This window comes from Typopeltis vanoorti, chromosome 18, assembly GCF_054136105.1.
Source record: "Typopeltis vanoorti isolate ZY-2024b chromosome 18, IOZ_Tvanoo_1.0, whole genome shotgun sequence".
NCBI lineage: Eukaryota > Metazoa > Arthropoda > Arachnida > Uropygi > Thelyphonidae > Typopeltis > Typopeltis vanoorti.
The window spans coordinates 68,740,347-68,761,302 of NC_143566.1; the positions used below are offsets into that span (position 1 = coordinate 68,740,347).

A 20,956-nucleotide genomic window follows, 5' to 3' on the forward strand; every position below is an offset into this window, starting at 1 on the left:
GTTGGCTGACAAATATAAAATAAAAACATAAATCCATACTATATTATTTTCTTTGAACTGTTCAGCATGTGATACGGTACGATAAAGAACACCAAATTACAGTAAACAACATCTACAGTTAATATCAACACCATTTACAGTTGTGTTAAACTCCTAAAAACAAAAATATCGTGTTGAAAAAAAAAAAAAAAAAAAGAAAAGAAAAGACAAATAATTTTCTTGTGCATTCATAAAAATTCGAACCATGAAAATTATGTTAGAATCATAATCCCCCCCTTTATTTATTTATTTATTTATTATTATTATTATTATTATTTTTTTTTTTTTTTGCCCGAGTGTATATCATAGCCGCTCTTCAACCAACAGGCTATGGATTCAGATTTTACAATGACGCAAATATTGCAGGTGATTTTCATCTCATAGGGTGAGAGAGTGTAACCACTATCCCTCTTATTAGAGGCATGAACTCGCTAGAATATATTCCATGTTTGGTTTTTAGATCTAGCAGGGCTCCCTGATTGTGTAATCCTCCCTCATCCAGTACTAATGTTATTATACGTTTATATTCTTTCGTGATATTTGCATTAAAATAAATAAATAAATTATGTTGTTAAACTGGGTTACGTGGTCGTAGTCTTATATTATAAAATTAACAACATTGATTATTTACTTTAAGATATATTTCATGGTTAGAAGGAAGGATTTTGATTTTTGATTGTAGCTATTTTCTTAGTTGCAATGATCACCCAGTGTTGGATTGGTCATCTGATAGGCTTTAGAACTGATTAATTGAGACGTAGTCGCTAGCGAGAGATGGATAGACTGACAGACAGAGACTCTGCAAAGAAAGATAACGGAACACGGAAGGAAAGCAGGTTGTTACAAGATCTGTGCAAACAATACAGGAGCGATGGCTTCGTGGTTGTGTAGTTTTATCACTTGGTTGGATGGTAGACACACCCGGGTCCAAACCCTGTGTGTAGGTATTAGGACTGGCGACAAATCTTTTCTCCTACTATATAGGCCAACTGGTTTGAGAAAAACACACTTCGCAAACCAGTTTTTAGATTGATTTTTTTCTGGATGGACCGATTCTTCCTCAACAACATAAAACAACCTCCAATATATTTTTATATTATTTTCGCTGCATTTATATATTTACTTCAGCATGGTAATTCATAGAACTCGTGACATTGTGACGCTTGAAAAGTTCATGTCTTCTGGTAGAACAATACACTAAAGGTTGTGTTATTGTTGCTTCTGCTGCTTCCATTTTTCATAAGAATCTCGGAGTCTGTTAATTGCGTATATTCTGCGATCGATGAGCATTTCAACTGAACGTGAGCTAGCAGGTCTCGCATAAAGCTGGAAGACTTATTCTTCCTGGAAATGGATTTTTCTTCCCATAAAACCTGTCAGAACACGCCCTGAGGCAAACAATTAAATATCGTCCCTGATGGATTATAAGACAAAAATATAAGAAAATCTCCAACTGCTATTTTGTTTTTATTACAAGAGAAACATTAATGCAAAACAATTACACACTCATATTAATTAAATGTTTGCTCTACGGAGTTATCGCACAATAAAACTGTTTATAAGCTCTTCTAAATTTAAATTATAAGCTATGTCCGCCTCTATTGATATAGTTGCTAGACCAAACAATCGTTTTCTTGGGCCATTGCTGTTCGCAAATGATTTTTAATCAGTTTAAGCTTGGAAAAACTTCTTTCCGCACTTGCTACGCTAATTCCTGTTAGCGTAGCGACGGCCTACCGCAATATGGCTGAACGAGCGCCCTTATTAAGACGCGCCATGAGGCAGGCTGCCTCTATGCTGCACCCTGTCGATGGTACTGCACACAAGTGGCATGCATAATACTCTGGCCTTATCGTTTGAGTTGCTTCGACTGTAATCTAAACCATTCCAATCCGCTATCTGCTAATGCATTTCATTCCCTATAGTAGGCAGGCCGTTTTAGCCTTGTCTAACATTTGGAGACCGAGGAGGCAGTTAAATCTCCGCCTGTACACTTAACTTTGGGCCAGAAAGTTCTTAAAAAGATTTCTCTTGTCCAAGGCAGATTCAAACTTAGGTGCAGACAAGCAACATTGCCATTCTTTAGACTTTTCTACGGAGGAATTCACACTTAAAGCATGAAGCGCAGAATTACCAGTGCTCTAAAGAAATAGAAATATCATCCCGGACTTCCATGTTCAGTTTAAGATATAATAGGAAAAATGAAATAGCAGTAGTAGGTGGAGTTAGGAGATGACTATGATAAAAATGATAAAAATAAAATAAAATAAAAACAGAAGCAAATTCAAATGGTAACAGTTCATTTATTAACAAGACAGGCTAGGAAGCATACAACAAAAATATAGAAGCGGTATCCTTTAAGCTTGAATCGAAAGCAAAAATCTGTGATCCAGTTTGAAACAAGTTTCTACATGCGGGTCATTTGGAAATTTCTTTTGCGGAATTAAGGGGATACCTAAGGTAGTGGTTCTCCTTCACAGCTGAGAATCACTGTCTCAAAATTATATTGAACTAATTTGTGCAAAAAATGCACGTTTCTAAGCTTTAGAATATAGTGTGCCTGCTGCACAAGCTTTCAGAATTCGAAGTCAGACTGGGAATTAATTTAATGTTTTTGTATTCTCTAGCATACTTTTACATGCACAAATTCTAAATTCTCGATGCATAATTTTTCCCCACTGCACAGTTTGTGTCCAACTACATGTTAAAATAAAGGTTCTTTCCAGATAGAAAAATATTAAACTATTTCTTTATAATAGTGTTATATGCTCTCTTTTATAATTACTTCTAGTGAACTGTCCACTGTTGCATAAAGCTTTAATTTACTTAAAATATTTCTGGAAGATAGGCCACCAGTTAGTTTCACTGTTATTTTAAGACGAGAGCCTCCGTAGATCAGTCAGTTTCCACGAAACCCTTTGGTTCAGAAGACCTGTGTTCCAATTCCGTTATCAGAGTTTTTTCAGTGGAAGGTGAGTTAACCATCTCATACGATGTTGAAAAGGTTTTTCATTCAAAACAGACAAACCAAAAGAACATTTGCAGTTATCAGACAAGAAGTAGTTTGTATTCTTTTTATATTCCTATACTACTACTACTACTATTTAGGATTGAATGTTAATCCCGGGTATTGAACCGATTTCCAAAAGTTGACTCAATTTTAAGTGTGCTGTCTTCTAAGAGTGAAACAAAATTCGAAGGTTTTAAAATTGGAAATTTACTGCGCTGTTAGCAACAGATTATTGTCATATGTAAGTTATTTTCTGCTTTTTAGGATGTATTCTATACAAATATTAAATATTCAGGATTCATTGTCTTCCCCTGAAGTTCTTTCCCATTTTGGTAACACCTCATTGGTTATGCAGTGATATAAATTATATCATCAAATTTCAACAAATAAACAACGTCTTAATAATTATTATTATGCTTTTTTTTGATAGCTTTTATTAATGTATTCGTGGGTATTTCTTATGTAAATACAACATTAAAAGGGATTATTATTTTCAAATTTGCCTATCTGCTTTTTCTTCGGCAACAAAGCACAAGTTATTTGTTCATCATCGGAGCATGCGCAGTTGTATTCACGTGTCTTAAAGCTATCGAAGAAAAATTATTATTTTAACATAGCTGACTGCATCGCAATTATAAATGCCACTGTCCCAACAACTAATGGGATTATTGCCTTCATTCTTGCCGCAGGACTTTTGGGCTTGCCTTGGTGTTTGATTCATGTTGTAATAGGACAGCTATAATTTTTTGAAAACATATTATTACTTCCACACCCTCTAAGACACTTCCGTATTTTATATGTTAATGCAAATTCCAAAATTTCATGCACCAGTTTTGCATATTCGTATATCTTCCTGTAAGTTGCCAGAACTAGGAAACTTATCGATTAATTATTTTCGAATGAATAGTTTGAATCACAACAGCCCGTTCATTACCAATATTTATGAGTTCCCGGATATTATTTGGATATTATTTTTGTGTGAGTTAATTCAAATATGAGAAATTTAAAATATCGTTAGCATACAGTGATAACTAGAATTTTTAACTGACCAAACTTATTTGCTGAAACACTGGCATTAATAACATTATAAATGACGTGATAAAATATGGTATTCCAATAAAATTACCTTTGCCTAATTAAATTTGATAAACATAAACGTTGAAGTGATGATAATGTGCAGAGAAATATAAATGTATATTTTAAGTTTTAACGTTTCCAACATTTTTTGTTTTTCAATATTTACTGATAAAGTTTTATTATTGGGAAATCTTGTCTAAGTTATATGTATATATTATATGTATATATATGCAGGGGGGGGGGGGTTGCGCCAAGGGTATTTGCCGCCTGGATGCAAGCGTTTATCTGCCGCCCCGTAAAAAAATAACTAAAAGAAATTGCCTGTAGCATTTACTACAATAAATAAAATAACAATTTATGCAAACCAAAAGTTACATGTCTTATTTATTAAAAACACAAGAATACATAGTTTCGTATAGTTATTTTTAACATTTTTTCAAAAACAAGCAAAAAAAGAACAACAATTATTTCTTAATATAAACAAAGATTAATTGCACATGCCTTTATGTAAAATTTACTCGACGTTAATTTTTTTGTAGCAAAATCATTTATTATATCCTCCATATCTAAATTAGTAGCAATTTGATGTTCTAGGCTAATAAGACTTAAACTGTTGAGTCTATCCTGTGTCATTGTACTGCGGAGATGATTTTTTTTATAATTTTCAGCTTTGAAAAAGATCTTTCGCCACATTTCAATCAGTTGCAACAGTCACAGGTATTGTTAAATAAATTCTTAGTGCTATTGACAAATTGGGGAAAACACTAAGAAGATCATTCGAAAATATCTACTCAAGTACCGAAAATGCATTCATATTCGGATTAAGATAGATTAAAATATTTTCTATTTTCTCGCATAATTCTAAGGAGTTTATATCATAATCTTTACCATCTGTTCAATTTTATCTCCAAATCTTTACAATATTTTAATTTTTCTTTTTTCTCCATTGGTTTTAATAAATAAATGTCATTTAAAAATTCAAAAACATCATTATGTTCTTTCGATAATGTAAATCTTTCATCAAGTTTTGAAATAGCTATATCAATTATAACTAAATAAAAATTGACTTTGAAATTTTGTTCCTGCGATTCAATAGCTTCATGTTTTTGTAAATCAACAGGCTGATTTTCAAAAAAAAAAAAAATTATATATTTCCTGAATTAATGAAAAAAAAAATGTTATTTCACGCGGAACACTTGCAGCATCATTTACAACTAGATTAAGCGTATGTGCGGCACATGGTATGTAAAACGCTCTCGGTTCATATATAATATTCTCTTTTGGAGACCCTGATTTTTGCCTTTCATGTTTGCCCCGTTATCATATGCTTCAGCACGTAAATCGTAAAGATTTATATTTTCTGATCGAAAAAATCTACAACAAAAATTTGTTAAACTTTTGCCTGTTGAATAAGTAATTGAATAAAATCCTGATAAGTGTTCTCTGATTTCTATTTTCTTGTTGTCATTATCGAGGTAAATAAATCTTACAACAATGCTTAATTGATTTTCGTGAAATGCGTCTGGAGTGGTGTCTAAAATGATAGCGTAATATTTATTTAATTTTAGCATTTTAACAATATTAGATTTTATTTTTTCTCCTATTATTAAAATTATTTCATTTTGAATTTTTTCGCCTAAATAATGTGGCATTTTGGCGAATGGTATGAGCGGTTTGTATTCGACTTATGATCTGCCATTACATTATCGAATTTTGCTACAGTTTCTATTAATTTAAAAAAAATTACCGTTGCTGTCTTCAAAACGTTTATTACTGCTACCTCTGAAAGCTAAATTTTGTCCTACTAAAAAAATGAACTGTATAAATAATCCTTTTTATTACCGATTTCCAACGATTTTTTCTCATCATCATCATCATCAAATTCCTGCCATGTACCCTCAAGGGTGTACAGGATATGACAGTACTAAATGAAAAAATTACATCATTACTAACTTCCTATCTACAATTTTCCTCCAAATCAGTCTGTTCCTTGTCAAGATTCCAACATTATCAGCTCTTATATTTCTATCGTCTAAGGCACTTTGTACCGTATCAATCCACCTATATCTTGGTCTTCCTCTGGGTCGTTTTCCTGCCAACCTGGCAGAGAACACTTGTTTTGCTAATCTTTCTTCGCCCATTCTATTTAAGTGACCATACCACCTGAGATTAGCTCTGCTAACGCATTCCTGGAAGCTGACAATGTCAAGTTCTTTCCTAATATCCTCATTTTTAATATGATATTGCCATTGATGCCATCTGTTCACGCCTCTAATATTTCTCAGGACTCTCATATCTGCGGTCTCTAGTCTTTGGTCAAGTGTTTTACTTCTGACCCAGCTCTCAGATCGATAAGTTAAAACTGGTTTGAACATTGTCTTGTATACAGCTAATTTAGTGTTTTGACTACTTTCTCTCTTATTCCATATGAATTTATTCAGTTGACTTCCCACCATACCAGCTTTGCTGATTCTGTTGTCTATTTCTATATTTAATTTACCATCTTCAGTAAAAATCGTGCCTAAGTAGCTGAAATGTTTTACTTGTTCCACAAGTTCTCCATTCACAACACAGTTGACATTTTCAATGATTCTGCCTATTTTCATTGTCTTTGTCTTTTTATGGCTGACCTTCATACCATATCTATTACAACAGCAATTGAATTTAGTCAGAGAATCTTGTAGACTTATAGCGGATTTATTTAGAAGTATAACATCATCCGCATAAAGCAAAGAGCTGACATTAACATCTCCAATTTTGATATCATGTTTAATACCACTTTCCTTCATAATGTGATCCATATAGATAATGAATAACAGAGGGGATAATGTACATCCTTGTCTCACACCAGATTTAACATTAAACCATCTTCCTGTACTTCCTTCAATTCTAACTGCTGACTTACAACTCAAATAAAGACTAAGTATTGCTTGATATAATGCCCCATTGACACCATATAACTGCAGCGTATTGAGTAGCTTCTCTCTTGGCACCTTGTCATATGCCGTTTCCAAATCGACAAAACTTAAATACAGATTTTTGTTATATTCCCATGCTTTCTCGACTATTTGTCGTAAAGTGAAGATCTGATCCTGACAGCCTCTATTTGGCCTGAATCCAGCTTGTTTTTCACCAAGCTTTTCTTCCACAATTCTTCTCAACCGTTTCTCAAGTATACTTGCATAGATCTTGCCAGGAACACTTAGTAGGGAAATACCTCTGTAATTCTCACATTCAGTTTTATTTCCTTTTTTATATATGGGTACTATGAGAGCTCTACTCCAATCATCGGGAATTCGTCCCTCTGTCCAGGCTTTCTGAACTATGCAGTGCAGCCACTGTAAGACTTTTATACCACCATACTTCAGCATTTCTGGTCGAATATCATCTACTCCTGCTGCCTTTCCACATTTCAAGCCTTTGATGGCTTTTTCTACTTCAAGTATGGATATGTATTCCTGACTGCATGCCTGGTCAGTGTTTTTTATCACTGTGCTGTCATCACTGCTTGTTTCATTTAGCAGTTTTTCAAAGTAATTACTCCATACTTGAAGGATATCTTTTTCTCCTGTTTTCATGTCACCTTTATCATCTCTAACTCCTTTTACAGCACTCTTTCCTCCATTCGTAAGCTTCTTCAACAACCTCCAGAATATTTTGCCACCTTCTTGATATTTATTTTCTATATTCTTGCCAAAGTCCCCCCATGACTTTTGTTTAGCTAGTTTTACACACTGTTTAGCTTTCTTACATTTGTCTCTGTATTCTGTAAGAGTAAAAGCTGACTTATTTGGCAGGAACTTTTGATATGCTTTCTTCTTTTCCTTCACTGCCTCTTTAACTTCTTGTGTCCACCAGGGAGTTCTGATTTTTTTATCCTTGCAGACAACCTCACCACATGCCTCTCTGGCAGAATCAATCAATGTTTTCTTCAGAGTTTGCCACTGAATCTCCAAGGTTTGATTCCTGTTCTCAAACTCTTTCATTTTCTTTTCAATAATCTTTCTGTATTTTAGTCTACAGTTTACATCTGAGAGCTGCTCAACTTTTATTCGCTTTAAAACTTTCTTACATGTTATTCTTTTCAATATGAAATTCAATTTTATCCTGCTCAAGACTAAATAGTGATTACTTCCAATTTCAAATCCTCTGTACAATCTGGTGTCCTGCACCAGGGAGAAAACATCACTATCAACAATAACGATTTTTTCTAGTTTTATTAATTGTTTATTTACCGCATCTGTTGTATTATTATTTATAAATGACTTTTTTAAATCGATCCTTGATTTGTAACATTGGATGAGCTTCAATTTTTTCATGGCGCTCTAATGTTCTCGCTAAATGTTTCCAATCGCAATAACCAATTGCATCATTGAACGCATTAATTTTATCGTTAAAAAGTTTACAAGGAAAACAATATACTGAATTTTTGCATTTAGAATACAATAACCAATTTCTGTCGTTATTACTTAATCATTTATAGTAATAATCTGCTGAAAATCATCTGTTTTTTCATCTTTTGGAAAATCAGTATCATATATTTGTTTTGGTCCGACATCTATTAGAATCATTTAGAGATTATCTGTTATTTTTAAAGATCACTTTCCTGGATCATTAAAATCATGCTCAAGGATAGAATTAATAAGAGAGTTTTTGGTTGTTATACTTGTATTGCACACACACTTTTGTTACCTGTTTCTTCCGGTGAACCGAGCGAGCTGTTGAGTGTCAGAAGAGTGAAAGATGAATTTTCTAAGCATCCTTTTTTAGCAGCTATAGAATCTTCAGTTAAATGTAGGCAGAAGAAGAAGAATCTTCAAAATATTTCGAGCAACCGAAGATTTGTGTTTACATGAAGATGTAGATGCAAAATAATTGGCAATAAAAGTCGTAAATGTTTTTACATTTTCTTCTTTCTGTGCTCTTCGTTTATTATATTCTGCTTCAGAAAATCTTTTTATTCCGTCTGACATCTAAAAGTAAGGGTTATTAATATTATATTAGTTAAATTTTACGATGTAGGATATACCAAGAAATGAATATTATTACTATTAATAATTATACTTCATTGTATAATCCAAATTAGATATTATCTACATAAAATAAATATTTTATATTTGTTTCTTGCCGCCCTATCGATGTTGCCGCCTGGGTGCGGGGCACCCTTTTCACCCTCGGGTTGGCGCGGCCCTGGACCGTGTACTCTGAGAAACATAATTTCAAAGAGACCTATTTAAAACCAAACTTCATGTTTTGGATCTATATCGGAAAGATTTCATTGAGAATTCTTGAATACTCATAATAAGAATTTTAGCACTTACTATGATATAACTTTTACCCCTAAGCATATTTATTTCTTACAAAAAAAAAAAAAAGATTTAAGGGAACAATTCGACATTAAAATCTCTGAAGTCTGTCTGTTTGAAATCCTCTGTCTTATTTCACAATTACTTTTATTGATAATTCTAACTGTCCACTGTCATACCACTACCTTGCGTATTGGAGACCTGAAGTGGCTTGAAAAGGTACCATGCTTGGTGTGTAGAGCAGGGTTCTCGGATTATCTAACCACTGTCCTTCAAGATAATCGCCTTGGGACGCAGTGCACTTCAGCTAAAGATACTGCTCTTGTTGATCTCTTGTTTAGGAATTGTCTTCAAAGTCGAAATCACTTTATTTTGAATCTTATGAATGCTATGCAGATATTGTATTTTTTACCGAGACAATATCTAGCTTTAGAAACAGCTGAAATTCTGAAGGACTGTTTGCGAAGTTTAAGGATCGCGGTTAAGCCGGATAACACTTTTTTTTTTCCCTCCAGAATACTATCTCTGCAAAACTTTCTTTAAACTCAAATTTCCTACCAACACAAGCTGTCCTGCTTTATCTGAATTTAACTCTTTGTGCGTTAATCGTTGAATGAAAATATAACTGAACGAAATAAATTTTTTACCCATTCAACCTGCCGGCCTGGTTGGCCGAGTGGTTAGCTTATCCAATCTTCAGCCAAGAGGATACGGTTCAAATTCCACCAAAGACATGGATGTTTGTGATTGTCCTTCCAACTCTCTGTGGAAAGGGCAGCTGCGACCCTACCACATCCCTAACAACTGCAGTTGGCCCCTGCAGAGAGGCCGTAAAACTAGGCAAGAAACCAATGGACAAGTAGTCTCCCCACTAGTAAAGTGGGAGACAGTCCCATCCAGACACCAGCTAACGGATATGTTAGCTGGTGTCTCCGCACGATATGTTAATTATTTACTCTAAACGACGGTCGCTTATTAATGTAACAATATTGTAGAAGGTAAACGTATGTTCACTATGGCTGCTAATAGTAGAATTCATTAATTGATATGTGATTATTTCTGATTAGAACTGAACATGTCACGCTGAGTAATCGTTTTATTAGATACATTTTCTTAGTAGGGTGTAATATCCATTTAGCCTTCAAAACAATTTCAGCTCCTCCAGCATGAACTAGGGGTTTCGAAAGCGTACCATAAGTATGCTGGCCCACGAATATCCCTTTGTGCATGGCTGCTTCAGATTCTTTATAATTAACAGATCGATGGCACGAACATTTCGTGAAAACTCATCTCATAGATGTAGGGTTGAGATCTAGTGATCACTTTCATGTTCCTGGAGTCATTCCCAATGATATGTTTTGTGGCGGCATGTATCTAGAAATCAACCATTACCAGATGGATAAAGACGAGCATAAAAGAATGCACACGATCAGAAAAAAAAATGTCCAAGTAGGCTGTGAAATTCAGACGTCTCTCATCCGATATTAGAAGACTTGACGTATACTAAGAAAACACATCCAAAATTCTGCAGTATTGCAACCTAACATGGCATGATAAGTGTACATATTACAACACAGTATATTAATGACTAAAATAGTGTTGGTTTTATGGTCAAATTTCTTAAGTTTACATGGCCAACAATCCGATTTTCCAGGAAAAAATAAATCTGTTCACCCGTGCCCGAGAATGACTTGGAACATGTCGAAGAAAGGGTTATAAAAAGTTCCTCTAGTGTGAGACTAAATTCGAACTGAGAACGGTTTCTTCTTCGGGATGTCTAGCGTTATGGATACAAACGTCACTTCCACAGGGCTTTATTTTTAGTTAATGTTATTTTTTAAGTCCTGCAACTTAGCAAAATAGACCGAAGAATGCATAAATAAATCAGTTGGGATTGGGAAATATCACTTCTTATCCAGCACATATCGATTTCGAAAAAGGATTAAAAGAATGCTGGTTATTCTCTTTGATGAAAGAAAAGTCATTCGATAATTTTATATGATTTTGCCAAAAGTGTTACAGTACCCCAAGAAATACAGGCAGTGATCGAAATGTTACTTTTTTAAATTTCTGATGCATCCAGTTTGAAGTTTCTTGGTGAAATTAATCTCTATTCTTCACGAAGAACTGTGATATTGACCTGCTGAAATGACTCTTCACGGTTCGTGTCACTTAATTTCACTAGTGTTCAGTTGAGTGTAGATCAGAAATCTTGGCTGGCCCGTCCATAAGAGACATGTTGTTATCCACTGATAATATCATGTCTCTTAGATTTTGCAATGTCACAATACTTTTATAGAGAGTAGTACTGGAGGTACACCTCTCGATACTACTCTCTCTATAAAAAAAAAATAATAATAGCCTAATTCCCTGCCACGAAAAACACTCCCCCCCCTTCCCCACAGCACACTACACATCTACCATTATGTTCCACGATTGAACAATGCATTACAGCTCATAGGACTGAATTGTATCAGGCTTCTACTTTATCTTCATTCGTTCATCTGATAACACATATTATAATCGTTTCAAAGTATTCGTTTCCAAGTAGTTCACGGTCAAGTTTTTACAGTTTAATCACATTTACAGATGCAACCGTCGCCGAGCTGAACTTTTGTTATTTGGTTGTCGTATATTTTTGTGTTCTTTAGAATCATGTGCTTGCTTTTCTGCTGAAGTGTTCCATTACTTTTGGCAATATAGAATTATCCACAGAAGATCTTTGAGTTTCACATCAGAACGTGGAGTGGGTCAGTAGTTCGGTAATCTGAGAACTCTGCTGCAAAGATCAGGCATGATAGCCGTTCAAGCCAATTTAGGTCTAAAAGGCAAGCGATATGAATCATATGCTACCTAAAGACATTAAAAAACATTCATACCACATTGAAATTCGAACCAACAGCCTTTAGATTGAGAACATGGATGTCCCCAATCTAAAGGCTACGGTGAGAACTAATTATCTGTTCTTCGTGAATGAATTGTCGTATGATGATACATCGTGCGGCCCCATACAGAAACCGTATTGTGAAACCAATATAAAGCTGTTGGTTGTAATGTATTCTTATCTGTTAATTGTATGTGTTCTCGGGGACTAAAAACCCGAGTATCTGGGAGAACCAAACTTCCGTATGAGACTGGCTAACTCACCTTCATTTGAAAGGCAGTGATAAAGATTCTTGGCGTCCTATACGGGATGCGAACACAGGTGTTTCCAACCAAAGGGCATGGTCAAAACCGACTGAGTTACTGAGGCTATTTTAATTGACCATTGTCTCTTTCAGCAAGCACCGTCTCATAAAGCTGCTGCTGTAACTGGTGGTTTGTGGACATGAACGTCACACACACTTGACTGACCTCCACATAGCTCCAATCTCAATCCTATTGAACATCTGTGGGATGCACTGGAATGTTGGGTGAGAGCAAGGGACATTTACCTCACAACACTCTAGGACCTAATTACATGCCTACAGGAAGAATGCTCTAAAATTCCAATTGATTGCTATCGTACGCTTGTGGAAAATTAGGCAGTCATCACAGCGAAAAGTCCTACATCTTATGAAGGTGGACGCCATGCTGTTTGTTCTTCCTGCTGTGGTGCCCGTTGACTTCTTTTCAAGCAGTGTACTTACCGCCTTGTTTATACCTCTCTATAATGTTTTTTTCTTCGTTAGTTTCTGCTTAATATCGTCACTAAACTACTGTTTATTCTGTTCCTATTTATCCTCTCGACTTTCAGAATGTTATGTTATGAAAGTCAACCGTTATCAACTTCCAGACAATGACAACCTTCTTGCTGATCAATTCTCATGCCAGCGTATGTTTCCAAGCGGCTGCGTACGTTTCTCATAATTAACCTTCTACTGTAGTCTGACTTTTCCTCCCTCTTCTTCAGCGCTGGCTACTTCTCATGCCAAAGCCACATGATCATGCTCACTGAATGGTAGCAGCATGGAAATCACATTTATTATCATCTCTTGCACTAATGTCACCAAATGGAACTCTTCAAAAGCTGGATTTATTTATTTATATTTTAATTCTGACGCTTCAAACACATTTAGACTAGCAGTGATGTCATGCATAGAAAATCTATTATTATTATTATTATTATTATTTGAATTTACGAGAAGAAAAAACCCTCTTGCCCGTGCCAGCGTGTTTTTTCTCCCGGAAACTTGGGTTTTTCGTCCCGTAAATAAACTCAAGAAAATCGACCGTAGAATTCACATTATTTCAGACATTAAATATATTGTGTTAGGGACTACGAGATGGTACCACTTGTTCAGCCATCTCTCTTCACTGCGTGCCACTTAATTAGTGATAGCTTTGAGCAAACTAATTTCTGATTGGGTACCAATGGAGATTGAACTGCCCACTCAGTCTCCAAAAGTTAGATAGAGCTAAAACGGCCTCGCCTACTTCTTATACCAGAATAAAAAGGCATTAACTGATTTCTTTTTTAATTATTATTATTTACACCACCTGGAGTTAAAAATTCATTATGCGACGTAAAAGTGTAAATTTATCTTATCTTAAATTGCCTATTCACTTTCTACCTCATCAATGCATTCCACTCACCAACCACTGCGTAACCCCAAAAGTTATTCCTATAGTTATATCACTCTTCTCCACCTGTTTATCAACTCTTCAGCTTTAGTTCCCTCAACCTGATATTTCACTAACTAGATGTACAGTAACTCCAGTAATCCTACAGTGGTTTAAATATCGTCTAATAAATGCACAATGGAATGACTGCTTCCTTATGTTTACTTGTCAGTGTTCTTATTATAGCAGTATTTCTTTCTACTTGTTTTACCACTTGCGATGTCTTTGAACTGCTCTTTACTCCAGTAAACTAATCAACCAACCAGTCCTTTGAACTTCAATTCTCTATCCGAAATTATCTCAAGAATCCCCCTTTCTTCACTTCCTGTACTATAATGCTGATTTAACACTAATACATGCAACACATTTATTAGTGTTTAATCATCATCATTCCCATTTATATACCGAATAACCAGTCTTTTCAAATCGTTTTGACGTACCATCACATCAGCTTCGTTCGTTTAACAGTTTTGCTCACTTTGCATATCTGCAAAGATCGGAATGCCGCAGTAATCCCAGAACATAGCCCCCTTTTGGACACACAGGTAATTCTCCTTCTCAGAGATATGCTTCTCTGTATACAGGGTGGTTCAAAATTCCACATACAAACTTTGATGGGAGGTAGAGAACATCAAAATCAACCATATTCACATAGGAAAGCATGACTGGAAACGTCACTGGAAGGTACTAACAGAGACACATAGATACAAAAATAACACAAGGCAGTAAATAGTGTAATAAACTATCAGGCATAACTGAACAGTTCAATAGTAGTTGGATACATAATATGGTTTCACATCAGGTGCTCAAAGTTACGACCATTAGCAGTAATGCATGCCTGATACCGACGCATTGATTGCCGTACATTTTCGAAAATATCTGGAGTTTCCCGTATATTAGCAGCAGCGATGGCGATTCTTGCCACGAGGTCCATGTCAGAAGCAACAGGCGTTTCATACACCATGGCTTTAAGGGTATCCCCCCCACAGAAAGAAATCAATGTTCGATAAATCAGGTGAGCGTGGGGTCCATGCGATGGGTCCACCACGCCCAATCCATCGAGCCTCAAAGGACCTGTCCAAATACTGAATATAGAAATGCCAAAATGGGCTGCAGCCCCGTCGTGTTGGAACCACATCTGCCGACACACAGTCATTGGAACATTGTTCAGTAAATCCGGCAGAACTTCTTCCAGAAAGGTCCGAAACTTCTGGGAGTCCAGTCGGGTTGATAACAGGTATGGGCCGACTAAACAGCGACGATACATGCCCATACATTAATGGCGAAGCATTGTTGTGCAGCATGTGATCGCAAAGCATGTGGGTTCTCATGGGGCCCACATATGAGCAGTGGTGATTGAAACCCCTTCGCGGGTAAATGAAGCCTCATCCGTGAACAAAACACAAGTTGGAAAATCCGGGTCTACGGCACTTTTCTGCAGAAACTACTGCGTGAATTCCACACGTCGAGGATAATCTTCGGCCATCAGTAACTGGACCGTTGCAGATGAAATCGATGTAAGGATCAGAGTGCAAAACGCGCAATACACTGGATCGAGATACTCCTATAGCAGGGGCAACTTCACGTGTGTGCTTGTCTCTGGATTATTTTCCATCGCATGCAACATCTCCTCTTCCATGGCTGGATTTCGCGTCGATCGTGGCCGCCCACTGTCATGCCTGCGATCCCTGAATGATCCATAGTCACACAAATTCTGATGCAAAGATGCAAATGCGCAAACATTTGATGATGCGGTACACGTCTGTTTGGGTACCTTTCGCGATACATTCGTACAGTGACTCGTTCATTACCGTCAGCTAACCGTAAATGAGGTGCATGTCTGCTATCTCAGCGTTCGTAAAACGACGCACGTTCTTCATATGAGGCGAAAGCTTGAATGAAGAAGCCCCAATTGCCCACCTGGAGCGTTGGCGAACAGCACCACCTATCACTTTCTGGTGGCGTTTCCGGTAATGCTTTCCTATGTGAATATGGTTGATATTGATGTTCTCTATCTCCCCTCAAAGTTTGTACGTGGAATTTTGAACCACCCTGTATATCCCTATTATATCTATTAAAGATCCAATTATTCCCTATCTAATGGGCTAACCAATTCTCCATACTTATTTGCTGTAACTTACACCAACCTATCACGTGACACTTTACAAATACTTCAAATACTTTAGTCTCTCAAATACTTTTGCAAATTACAGAAATGTCATAGGGTATTAATCACTCTTATCCACCATTCACCTTATTATAAAATGCTATTATTACATTGCTGAAACAAGATCTCCCGTTAAAAACTCGTATTGACCTCTATATAGAATTTCGTCTACACAAATTTATTCCTATACAGAACTTTAACATCCACTCCAGAAATGTAGACTGACCTGTAATTCTATACATTTTTTTTTTTTTTTTTACCTTTATGCAGTGGAGCAAGCTTGTCTTCTTTCCACTCATTGGACAACCTTCTGTACTCAAGATTCATTAAACAACCAAGTCAGTGATAATGTCAAATCTTAGCACATTCTAAGTGTCCACACACACACTTCATTTACTGTCAAGGAATTGAATAGGCAACTTCCTGCTCCCTTAGAAAAATGCCATTTTTATCGCTATGAAAAACCGTAACAAATGAATCATTAAATGACTGTTTGAAAAATAACTCTGTTGGTTGGAGATGGTACAGTGAGTCCTTGGACTCCCTGGAAGTGTCGAATAAGAAGAAATACTTTCACTCCAACTGCGAATAAGAAGAAATACTTTCACTCCAACTGCCCTGGTCACGCTTAGACCATCTCCAACCAACAGAGTTATTTTTCAAACAGTCATTCCTTTACTTACCGACCATATAGCAGAAAATCTCCATTGTATTTTTTGTAGCATGTTTTGCTATTTTCTTCTACCACGCTAGCGTCTTTCTTATTATACTTGTTGCTCTTCTAGCCTAAACTTTCTAGGCTTCATGTAACGTTTCACCCCCCCCCCCCAGGGCCGTACCTACACTTTTCCCGAGGCGCTAGATTGCTCCGGCGCTCCATTTCAATGTTTGGAGCCCTTAAATTGGCTCTACTTTTTCGGGAGAGGGCATCTAGCGCCTCGTCCGCCTGTGCATAATTATGGCCTGTCTTCACCCTCCCATTCATTTACTACAGCACTGCATCAAGCTATTTTCTGTGCCTTTCATAATTCCTGCAGTATAGTTCCATATTTCTTCTTCCAGATAAAAGAATTAGTGGATATGAGATTTTTGTGGACCAAACTGATTGTCTTTCTTATTGATTGTTGCAAACATGTTTAGTTTTGTCATATTTTAAATGGTGCCTCATACCTCTTTCGGATGTTTCTTATCCTTCAAGCCATCTCCTAATTCCCTTATTCTTTTTTTACAACTAAGAAAGAAAATCACTGAATCGCTCGGTTTTTGGAGGTCTGCTGTATACAATACTTAACTTCTGCCATCTAGTGACGAATTCGTTCAATAACATGGCTACTCATCGGCAGCGAGTGTCAATTTTGGATAAGCCTCTGAGTAAGGGTAAATCGGAGGTAGGTTTTATTTTTTGTCATGTTAGTGAATGGGAACCTTAACTGTACATATTTCGTTGAATAGTGGTTTCTGAAATTTTAACGTCAGTTAAATTTTGTCTCGATATCAGGAAGAAATTACTCAGTTGTTAAAGTGCAATAAATGACATTTGTGTTTTGGAGTATTTATTTTTAAAATTAAAAAAAAAGTTCTGATACTGTGTTTGAATTCAGATTTGTTATATGGACAACGTATATAATTAAAACGAGAGAATTTCATAAGGCTATATTTTCATCTTTTTATAATTTGAAAACTGTACATTTCTTAGAGCGATAATGTTTCAACATTTTCATAGTAGTATGCCTTACATTTAAATGTATAATTCCCGCAGAAAACGTCCAGTTAATACTTATAAGCATTTTAGTGTAGCCTAAACTGACTTATTCTACTTGAAAGAAAGCAAAAATGTAGGTTATATCTGATATAAATTTTCACTATCTCTTGATATATATCCAAATCTTGTAGTCATTATTATACAGGTATCTCCATGAAGGCAGAAGACTTGTTGTGGGAGATCCATTTATTCACACACTAGCCGTCATTTACACAATATCTATCATACTTCTCCTTAAACACATTCAATAATGAAACATCCACAACCACTTCTGGCAACCCATTCAGCATGTTCGAAACAAAAAAACCTAGTCCCAACACCCATACTATTTACACTTTTATACAACTTCCACTGGTGACGACCCCCCCCCCCATATCCTCTCTCCCTTCTTACTATGTACTGAGAAAACGTCTTCTGTCCCATCCTATAAAATTCCTTTAATAACTTAAATGCTTCTTTTGTGACACTTTGTTTTCATCTATTAGCTCCTTACTTTCATAGAGATTATTCCACAGATCTGCCACAATCTGTTACTTGCCTCTGGATCCTCTCCACAACTTTTTCCATCACCATGGAATCTGGGAGTTCAGATCTATGTGCAGTTGTCTGGATGTGGCCTTATAAAACAGCCTGATGTGTTGTTTTTTGGTTACTTTTGCAATATGCCCTCTGAACTTCAACTCCCTGCCCACAATTACACCCAAGTCCCTGGCTTTGTCAGTTTCCTGCTGTTTGTTTCCATCGATATAGTACACAGCTTCTGATCTCTTCCCAAAGTGCATTACACTTGGCCAGATTAAACTGGCAGCCATTTACCTTTGCCTATACTGCTAGTCTGTTTAATTCTTCCTGCAGGATCTCTGTGTCACCTTCATTTAATTGCTCTTCCTAGTTTAGCATCATCAGCAAACAACTGAATATTTCTGTTAAATCATTTCCTATATCATTGATATACAAATTAAAAACAGAAGGCCAAGTACTGAGCCCTGTAGTACAGTACTGGTAATTTGCCTTGTCCTGGACTCAACTCCTCCATAAACCACTATCTGATATCTGTCCATCAGCCACCCTCTAATTCCATATCACCAGATTCCCATCCATCACCATTTGCTCCTATTTATGCAGTAGAATCCCAGAATCTTGTCAAATGCTTTTGCAAAGTCTAGCAATATTACTGAGTAGCCATAAAAAGTAAGCAAATTACTAAGGCAAGACCTACCCTTCACAAAACAATGTTGACCTTTATAGAGTATCATATTCTTATCCACCCAGTCCTGAATTCTGCCTCAATAATTTCTCCAGTAGCTTAACCACCACTCCTGAGATGTTGATTGGCCTATAATTTGTTACTTCTGTCTTAGAGCCTCCTTTATGGAATGAGACTGTTTTGCCCTCTTTCCACTCCACTGGCACCTTTCCACTGAGGCTTAAATTAAACAGCTGGATCAGAGGAGCTAATTCCCTTGCATATTCTTATAATACATGGTGCATATGCCATCTAATCCCATGGCTATGATTGTATTCAGGTTCTGCAATATTTTAAGCACATCCATTTCTTCAACTTCTATTCTCCCATTAGTCAATGTCGCATATGGCATTGCAATGTCACCACCTAGGTGGTACACCCCTGAAAAATACTCACTCCGTAATTCAACTATTTGTTTTGGTTCTGTTACCTCTCCGCCATCAGCACTTTTTAAAGTCATCCTTCCATAGTCATTCCTCCTTTTACATGCCACATAGTGAAAGAACTCCTTAGGGTTTCTTTTGGCCTCATTAGCTTTCTCTCATAATTAGCTTTGGCCTTCTTACCATACTGGTCACCCTTTATACTTGTGCCTTATACTCTTCATGCTGATCACCTTTTTCATTATAATCCCTCCACAACTTTTTCTTTATGTGTGGCTCCTGCTTAATGAAGCTATTCATCCATCTAACTCTCACCCGATTTATTCTTGTGACTCTAGGTATACTTTCAGATACCCCATGCAACCATCTCTCCCCTTCATATTCTTATGCCATTTGCCCTGCTGAAAGCTGTCTCCTCAGCTTGTCATAATCACCTACTTTGTAATTCTGCATACATCTCTTAATAGAAAATTCTGCATATGTGGCAATCTCCCATGTCGTGACCACATGATCACTTTCTCCAAGCAGATGCAGTGTAGCTGAATTGGTTAGTGGTAAGTTCTCTGATACACTGATCAGACCTAGCACTCTTGAACCTTGTGTCTCCTCCATTACACGGTGCCTTCGGTATTTATCTTTCAGCTGCTATATAAATTCCATTTCCTTCCCTGCATATGACCATTCCTCCTCCTAATCTATGTCCACATAGTTAAAATCATTCATAATAATTACTAGACCTGTACTCATGCTAATTTGCAAATGCATGTCATCTACATTCTCCTGTATACCCATCCCCGATTATAGCAGCAACTAATTACATATTTAGTCCTGTTAGCCTCTAACATGAGAACCTCAAATGAACTACTTTCTGAATCCCTGTCCCCTCGATATACTCGTTTTGGCTTTTAATTTCTCTGCTATCATTAGCAAAACCCCTTCAATCATCCTGTTCCTTCTATCTTCTTTGAAGATGCTATATTCCTTTTATTCTATTCCAATGACCATATCATCATCATCGGTCAACTATGTCTCACTATTGCCTATAACTTTTGGCCAGGTTGTGCTAACCAATGCCAAAAACTCCTTAACCTTATTTCGAATACTTCTGGCATTAGTATACACAAACTGCAATATCCCATCATCCTGCGACCTTCCTTACAACTTTTGTTACTTAGCTGACTAAAAGTAACCTACCTGGGGTACCACATTTTGCATCATCACTTACTAACTTCTAGGTTGCCTGGACTTGTGCTCACCTGCATTCCTCCTAAACATATTTTCCCTGACATAAAATGGTAAAAAAGTTCAGCACAAAAGCCAAGGAAAGAGAAATAAGTCCCATGCACAATGTCATATTATTTTTA

General features: G+C 36.4%; 2 protein-coding genes across 4 annotated transcripts in view; one reads left to right on the forward strand and one right to left on the reverse strand.

The window, feature by feature from the left end:
- LOC150096749 (A disintegrin and metalloproteinase with thrombospondin motifs 6-like) overlaps positions 1-14,998 on the reverse strand; it is a 50,540-nt gene extending 35,542 nt beyond the window's left edge. Inside the window, exons 1-2 of the mRNA XM_090408612.1 lie at positions 14,900-14,998; positions 8,979-9,099 (exon numbers count right to left, since the gene is read on the reverse strand). Of these exons, the coding sequence (XP_090264738.1) occupies positions 8,979-9,099; positions 14,900-14,998 (220 nt within the window). The remainder of the gene's footprint in view (positions 1-8,978; positions 9,100-14,899) is intronic.
- The window catches only part of Trs31 (trafficking protein particle complex subunit 31), a 331,260-nt gene that overhangs the window by 196,249 nt on the left and 114,055 nt on the right, over positions 1-20,956 (forward strand). The window contains exon 1 of one of the 3 annotated variants that reach the window (XM_090408258.1): positions 17,502-17,589. The exons of the other annotated variants lie outside the window; for them this stretch is intronic. Coding sequence (XP_090264384.1) covers positions 17,527-17,589 — 63 coding nt within the window. The 5' untranslated portion in view covers positions 17,502-17,526. Of the gene's footprint in view, positions 1-17,501; positions 17,590-20,956 lie in introns of those variants that run through there. 3 annotated transcript variants of the gene reach the window in all.